The sequence below is a fragment of the Pseudophryne corroboree genome, chromosome 2 (genome assembly GCF_028390025.1).
Source record: "Pseudophryne corroboree isolate aPseCor3 chromosome 2, aPseCor3.hap2, whole genome shotgun sequence".
In the NCBI taxonomy this organism is placed as follows: domain Eukaryota; kingdom Metazoa; phylum Chordata; class Amphibia; order Anura; family Myobatrachidae; genus Pseudophryne; species Pseudophryne corroboree.
Genome location: NC_086445.1, coordinates 518676587 through 518684748, shown reverse-complemented (window position 1 = coordinate 518684748; position 8162 = coordinate 518676587). Strand labels below are relative to the sequence as shown.

Genomic DNA, 8162 nt, shown 5'->3' with positions numbered 1-8162 from the left:
GTGGAAATGTTATTGTTAATTTTTGGAAGTCAAAGTGTTTTATTAATGTTTTTTTGTTAAATTATTTAATCCCATATATATTTGGCAAGTCCATTTGTGAAAAAAAACCTGTGCTTATTATTTGTGACTATCATTTGTGTTCTCTTGTAGGTGCTTGTTTTTGGGTGATATAACCCTTTGATATTTCTTTCGATTGGTGTGCTAGGGAACACCAAGTTTTAATTTCTTTTTGAGCAGGTAAGTGTCCTTGGCCTGTATTGGTGGCTGTTTGTTTTAATGGTCTGTATGTTATTTGTGACTATCATTTGTGTTCTCTTGTAGGTGCTTGTTTTTGGGTCATATAACCCTTTGATATTTCTTTCGATTGGTGTGCTAGGGAACACCAAGTTTTCATTTCTTTTTGTGCAGGTAAGTGTCCTTGGCCTGTGTTGGTGCCTGTTTGTGTTTTTTAAAATTGTTGAGCTTATGTTTTTTTTCCTTTTGGCTAAACCAAATTTTTTTTTACCAGGATTGATCTGCAAAGTAGTGTTTGTCTTTCCTGGTCTAGCTACTAAATGCCTATTTTTTTTGGTTTGCGGTTTTTTATTGGTGTTTGTGAAGTTTTTTATGCAGAGAAATGTACCCAAAAATTTTTTTTGGGAATTGTAAAAATAACATATGTATTTTTAATTAAATTTGTTCTTTATTTTTTATTTGCAAAATTGTTTTACATTTTGGACATGAATTCAACACAGAAAAAATGTACGCTCCTGCAGTAAGTTGACACCACATTTGTCAAAGCATTTTATTGTAGTATATTTGACAAACTTTAGTTTTGTATTCTTCATCTTTGTTTTTGTTTTGTTTTTTAAAGTGTGTGATGTCAATATATATTGCAGCAGAAGCCCTACCTCCCCAACCCACGCCAGCACTCCCACCCCAACCGCAAGCCCCACAACCACAGCCGGCTCCTCATCAACCAAGGCAACGGAGGCGTGCTAGGCCACCAATTTTCCGAACCCGTGTCCTACTTTTTGGGATGCCAGATGATGTGGTGGTGCGTAGATACCGGCTGCCACCACATCTAATCCTAGACACTCTCTCCATAATAGAGAGTGATCTGGAGTCTGAAATTCGGTATCCTACAGCAATACCACCATTGACACAATTCCTTGCAGTGTTACATTTTTTGGCTACAGCCTCATATCAGCATGTTGTGGGAGACCTGGTTGGCATGTCGCAGGGCCAGTTCAGTAAGGTCCTGCGGCGTGTCTGCCAGGCTTTCCTAAAGCGGGTGAAGCAGTTCATTGATATGCCTTTGGATGTTGGTGCCCTAGATGTGGTGAAGCGGCAATTTGCGGAAGGTGGTAGTCGCTTCCCACATGTTATTGGGGTTGTGGATGGCACACATGTTGCTATTCAGCCACCAAGACATAATGAAGAAATTTTTAGAAACAGGAAACTGTTTCATTCTCTGAATGTAATGGTTGTTTGTGGGCCATCCCTCCAGATCCTTTCCCTGAATGCAAAGTTTACTGGAAGTTCCCATGATGCATATGTCATTAGACAATCAGGGATATGGCAGAGATTAAGATCAAGTCAACGAGCAGACATGTGGTTATTGGGTGAGTTTTTGCTTTAATTTTTGAAACAAACAAAAATAACTTGACAAATATACTATTTTGAAATATTGGATTATCTACCAACAGGAGACCGTGGATATCCTTGCACCCCCTGGCTCATGACTCCTTACCGTAATCCCAGGCCAGGACCACAGATGGCATTTAACTCCGCGCTTACTGCCACTAGGCAGCTGGTGGAGCGCACAATTGGTGTCCTTAAAGGGCGGTTTCGTGTGCTCCACCGCACTGGTGGCGACATCATGTATTCGCCGGAGATGGCAAGTAAAATAGTGGTCCTGTGCGCAATACTACATAATATCACGGTAAGGAGTAGTGTAGAGCTTCCTCAGGCAGAGGAATTGCCTGATGAGGAGCCAGAGGTTGGTCCACGCTTCGGTGGGGGGAGTGTGACACGGAGGGGGAGCCAAGTGAGGGCAAGAATTGTTGCAGAATATTTCAGGTATAGTGTTTTTATATTTTATATTTGCAGAAATAATACAACACAGTATGCTTATGTTTTTTAAACCATGATTGCATTTTGTATGATCTTGTAAAGTGATTGGGTAAGGCTTTTGTTGTGTTGGAATGGGTAATTGATTTTTTAAACAAAAACCAAAAACACGTTAAGCTTACAATGTTTATTTAGAAATTTAAATACTGTAATGTTAATAAATAGTGTCCTTATTTATTTTATATCCTCAAATCCTGATTATGTAACCAAACACACAAACAAATGATACTCAATGTTTCACACTTTGTGACTGTCCAGCTGAATGATCACACGAACTGTGGTGAGTACACAGATATGTATAGTAATTTTATCTAAAGTCTGTGTCTCTGTGTGTTGTTTTCTTAAATTTGTGTTCTAAACATTTTCGCTTCTGCTAATGCGAATTTCCGCTCGTGCCAAATAACACTCTGCTCTTCACAGCATTGCAAAGATCAATAAAGTTATTAGAAATGACAACATAGATTTTTGACCAATCACATGCTAACAGACACTATAAATATATGCCCAAATAAGGAAAACGCCATTGCCATGATGCGTGCAGCACCGTTCACCAGGCGGGAGCTCCGCGTGCTGGTTGCGGTGATGGACCGCCGCGTAGGCCGCGTTGGGCGCTTCATCCCCAATCGGGGGAAGCGCGAGGCCTACGCGGAGGTCCGCCGCCTGCTGCGGACTCGCGTCCGCAGCAGGCGGACAATCATCCAGCTAGAAAGGAGGTGGAGTGATCTCCGTAGGAGGACTCCAGATTTGTTGGCGGAGATCCGCCAGCAAATTCGGGCTCTGCATACACGAAGTAAGTTACCTTACATAATGTTTTGGGTCAAAATTGTGCTAATGGGTGATTTACCAAGTTTAGGGCTTCCGGAATTTATGGTTCAATTGTTCAATACAATGTGCACTGCAGGGGAAGCATATGTAACATGTGCAGAGAGAGTAATTTTTGGGTGTGGTATGTTAAATCTGCATATAAATTTGCATTGTTAAAATAAAGCAGCATGTATTTACCCTGCCCATAATTACACAAACCAACAAAATCTAACTCTCTCTGCACATGTTATATCTGCCACCCCTGCAGTGCACATGCTTTTGGCCAATTGCAAACGAAAATCCTGCTGTAATCCCCTTGGAATTTCAATCATTTTACAGTAAATGGTAGGCTAATTGCAACCTGCTGTGTCCTTTTTTGGAAATTATGACACTGTGTGTGGTTAGGGAAAACAGTACTGACTGTAGCAAAGTAACACCAAACAAGTGCATGTTTCAAACAAATAAGAAGCAGGCAGGAAAAAGAACCAAAAAACTTGATCAGTGCTGGCTATATAATAAGGTTCCTGGAATAGTAATCTGGTGATGTTGCCTAGACCAATCACTATGACTCAATTGACTAGATGAAGGAATGAGCTTCAAAGTAAAAATTTGGACTCATTTTGTTTGCTGTGGCCAACATGAAGAGGATCTTAACATGTTTGCTTTGCTATTACAAAAAAAAAGCATTTAACATTGAACAGAACATTGAGAAAAGAAATTGATTACTATGTAATTTCTCATGTTTACAAAATTTGTACACAATTATCATTCTAGGACAACAACAACGGCAAAACTCACCACCCCCTTCCCCTTCCCACTCCCCCTCACCTTCACACTCCCCCTCCCCTTCTCACTCCCCCTCCCCTTCTCACTCCCCCTCCCCTTCACAGTCCCCCTCAGCTTCCCAGTCCCCCTCAGCTTCCCAGTCCCCCTCAGCTTCCCAGTCCACCTCATCTTCCCAGTCCACCTCAGCTTCCCAGGCCCCATCAGCTTCCCTGGCCCACTCCACTTTCCATTCCCCTTCTCACCACACCTCTCCATCTCTTTCTGGGACCCCTTCTCCTCCTTCCCATACCCCTTCTCCTTCTAATTCTACATCCCAATCTGAACCCCCCACACCCTCTATTGCCTTAACTTTCTCTCCGCCCCCCTCGCCCTCTCAATCAGACCCCCCCTCTGAAATTGCCAACCAAATCCAGCCTCCTTCCCCCATCCAGCCTCCTGCCCCAATCCCTCCTCCTTCCCCAATCCCTCCTCCTTCCCCAATCCCTCCTCCTTCCCCAATCCCTCCTCCTTCCCCCATCCAGCCACCTTCCCCCATCCAGCCAACATCCCCACCCAGTGAATGGGCAGAGGAAGCCCCTGCAGACCGGTCCGGGAGTCTTGAGGTTGCCGTGGAAAGTAAGTTTTGTTTTATAATGAAAAAAATGATTACCCACTTACACTTACAATGTCAAAACATGCAGTGTTGTACTGTTTGAATTCTTGGACCCTGGACAAATATTTGAAAATTTCATCATGGTGTACATGTTGCCTTTACATATTTGTGAGTGTCATTATATGTACAGTGTGTATGTGTGCAATGTTTTGTGTGTCCACTCTAGGTTGACACTCATTAGGTAGCCAGGGTTGCCAGGAGAACAGGGTTTATATGTGTTAGTTTTTCTGGTAAACAGTTATACCTGAGTGGAGTTTAGTATGTTGTTTGCCTTTTACACTTGGGCCTGTGTAGTCTGAATATTTACACTTACAAATCACATGCTTCACTTTGTTATGCAGCCTAATGACACACTGTTTTTTTGTGTGAAAGTTACATTCTCAAAATTACTAATTGTTCTAGTCAAACCTGTTTGCACTTATTTAGTAAGGGCAGCTTTCAGGGAGTGTGGGAATGCTATGATATGTTGGCCTTCTGAAGATGTGGATATGCAGTGTGATGATGCAGGACCAACCCCCTAAAAATAAAATACAAATAAAACAACAAATGGGAATGAATGCCAACATGGTGTAACATTGACGAAGATGGTAGTTATCTTTAACATGGGATGTCGGACATAGCAACCAATAAGATTATACTTTAAAAATTGGGATCCACTTCTACAATATAATAATCATATTTTTGCTTGATTGCTATGGGCAACGTTCCATCTTAAATATAACTCACATAGTAGTAAATTTAACACATGGTCTGGAACACTTTAAAATCTGATAAAAAGGCTGAGCAGGCTTGTGTGTTCTGCTAATGATTGTACCATAAAACAGCCAGGATGTAGTAACTTTGCCATTAAAGCAGGCCTGTCCAAACTGCGGCACTCCAACTGTTGAGAAACTACACATCCCAGCATGCCCTGACACAGCTTTGCCATTCCCTGACCACAAAACTGTGTAAAGGCATGCTGGTATATGTAGTTTCACAACAGCTGGAGTCCAGCAGTTTGGACATGCCAGCATTTAAGTGTGCTTTGCGCCTTGCTTGGATAATAAGTAATGTAATTAAGTTATTAATGTTTGTGTTGCATCTTAATTTCAGATGTTGCAGTTGGAGATCCAACAAGTTTATCCGGGATTCTTTACACCATGCGCCTACACCTGCAAGGAATCATGAATTGTGTTGACCAATTGCAAAAATTTGCTTGATTTTTATTATTTGTTTTAAAAAAAAAAAAATTATTAACCAAAAAAAAAATAAAAAAGTTGATTACAGTTAACCGGGTGTTGTGTTTATTAATGCAAAAAAGGATCAGCAGATTGGCAGGCAGAATTTGTTTGCAAAAAACATTACACACATTAAAAAAAAAAACAGGAGATTATTGTGTTAAGAAACATGTAAAAACCTTCATTCACAAACAACACCTTTAAAAAAAAAAAAAAAGTGAAAAAAAAAAAAACCTATTTTACACTTTTACATGTTGATGGGCAATTATGGCAACAAAGTGTTAATCTGGTTTTTTTTTCAGACTTAATTGTTTAGGAACATTATCAATCATTACACTAATTGGGTTCGTAATTGAAAAGGGCTTGTGGACTTTAAAAGGAAAGGTGTAATTTCACTTAATAGCCAAAAAAAACATTTTTGTGCGTTTTACCTTAAAAGTGTGCACTTTTACGGTAAAATGTGTAAATCTACTCAAACTTAGTATTTTTACGATTAAGTATGTGTTATTGCGATGGTTTCGCAATGCTGCGATAGTTTCGCATTACTGCGATGTCATTTGGCGTACGCCCACTTTGTGTAATACTGCGTGCGAATTTGCAAAAATACGTTGAGGGCGGAGGTTCGCAAATTTACTACATTAACGCAACTTTGCGAATATGTTGTGCGACCGAAAAACTTAGCGATCAACTCGGAATGAGGGCCATGGTTTTCCCAATTGCTAACAAACTTGCTGCTGCGATCAACTCAGAATTACCCCCTTAGTTTGAAAAGTTGCCAAAAGCAAATGCAGTTGGAGTATAAAGCTAACACTAGGAAAAGTTAGTGCATTCTACCTAGAGACAGGTACAAGTTATACTCCTTGAACTCCAGCCAAGGAAGCCAAGTAGCAATAAAATTGGAAGTTTGACCCGAGGAGAAAGAAATGAAGTCCTCTACATATAATAATCTTCCTAAACCAGACTTTCTAAGAGCCGGTATCACAGCTTTAACTGCGTTGTTAAGATGCCCAACAAAGAATATTTAAATGTGTTCACGTTAGCCGATGTGATATTAAGTAGCCAAAAACCAGGGTTTTTTCGTTACTTCACCTTTTAGAATAAATTCTGAGCATTTAAAAACGTTAGATCAAAAGGTAGCAAGGGTCGGACACTCCCACGATATGTGTAAGAAACTACTCAGTCGGAATTACATCTCCAGCAGTTATTGGATACAGCAGGAAACATCTTATTCAGTCTCACGGGAAACCATTGGTATATGAGTTTATATAGAGTTTCTAAGGTGTCTAGACCAGTGGTTCTCAAACTCGGTCTTCAGGACCCCACACGGTTCACGTTTTCCATGTCACCCAGCAGCTGCACTGTGTATCACCAACTGTCACATTTTAAAAAATCTACAGGTGGCCTGCAAAACATGGACCGTGTTGTGTCCTGAGGACCAAGCAAGCTTGCCTGGGTATTACGAAAAACTACTTCCCAATCTATATCCCTAACTACCCCTTGCAATTCCGTTTCCCAAGCTACTATAAATGAGATGGGTAAAGGAAAGGCATTCTCAATAATGGTGACATAAAGATGTGAGATAGTGCGTGATGGGGGTTGAGGATCGACACATAATCGTTCAAAAGAAGTAAGGTTCCTTGTTATCTCAGTCAGTTTGAAAGAGGAGGTTATAAAATGATGAAGTTGGAGATATTTCCAAAATTCACTGTTGGGACGGTCCCAAGAATTTTGAATATCTGAGAAGGAACGCAACCCTCCTGGACTCACCAGCTGACTCAACATGAAGATCCCAGCCTCTGACCAATTCCGAAAAGAAGAGCCATGAAGACCTGGCAAAAATCTGTGATTGAAAAGAAAAGAGGTGAAAGGGGAAGATATAGATGAGATATGGGGCTGCACACAGGCTTTCTTCCAAAGTCTAAGAGTAGATGTAACAGTCGGATAATCTACCGTCGGCAAGGAAGGTAGCCAAGGGACGATCTCTATGAGTAGAAAGGCAGCGTTCCTCTAAGGACACCCAGAGTCTTTAGTCTTTTGCACAGTGCCATTCTAAAACACGATTTAAAAGAACCGCTTGGTAATAACTAGAGATATGAAGAAGTTGTATTCCTCCATTGTGTTTCTGTCGAAAGAGGATATCGTGTTTAAATAGGAGAGAGGTATGTCCCCACACGAACTTTTGGATGAGACTCTGGATAGACTGAAACCACACTGGAGGAATATGAATAGGGAAAGTTTGTAGTTTATATAAAATCTTTGGTAGAGAATTTATTTTAACAACGTTAATCCTGCTAATCCATGGTAAACGTAAAGATCCCCATTTCTGATAATCAAAGCGAAGAGCCTGCAAGAACGGTTTGAAGTTTAAAGAGATTAGTTTGAATAAGTCTCGAGAAATTTGAACACCCAAATATTTTAGTCTGGTGTCATTCCAAGTAAAGGGAAAAGCACATTTCATATTATCGACAGCATTAGTGGTGGCTGTTAAATTCATAGCGACTGACTTCGAGTAATTTACCTTAAAATTGGAGAGATCTCCAAATCTCCGAAATTCAGCCATGAGATTCGAGAGGGATAATGTAGGCTTTGAA

At 40.6% G+C, this 8162-nt stretch overlaps 1 protein-coding gene across 1 annotated transcript; it reads left to right on the top strand.

Annotated features, from left to right (window-relative positions):
• The first annotated feature begins 325 nt into the window (after positions 1 to 325).
• Positions 326 to 5550, top strand: LOC135033065 (putative nuclease HARBI1). The gene is made up of 7 exons (XM_063954147.1): positions 326 to 408; positions 735 to 754; positions 854 to 1604; positions 1689 to 2061; positions 2371 to 2392; positions 3691 to 4317; positions 5447 to 5550. Exons 2-5 carry the CDS (start codon positions 740 to 742, stop codon positions 2372 to 2374), a joined length of 1143 nt encoding a protein of 380 aa, XP_063810217.1. The 5' UTR covers positions 326 to 408; positions 735 to 739; the 3' UTR covers positions 2375 to 2392; positions 3691 to 4317; positions 5447 to 5550.
• The last annotated feature ends 2612 nt before the right edge of the window (positions 5551 to 8162 follow it).

Bases quoted from the DNA above. Each gene is read 5' to 3' on its own strand.
- LOC135033065 (XM_063954147.1), top strand. The intron at 1,605-1,688 runs GTGAGTTTTTGC...ATCTACCAACAG, and splicing joins AGCAGACATGTGGTTATTGG to GAGACCGTGGATATCCTTGC.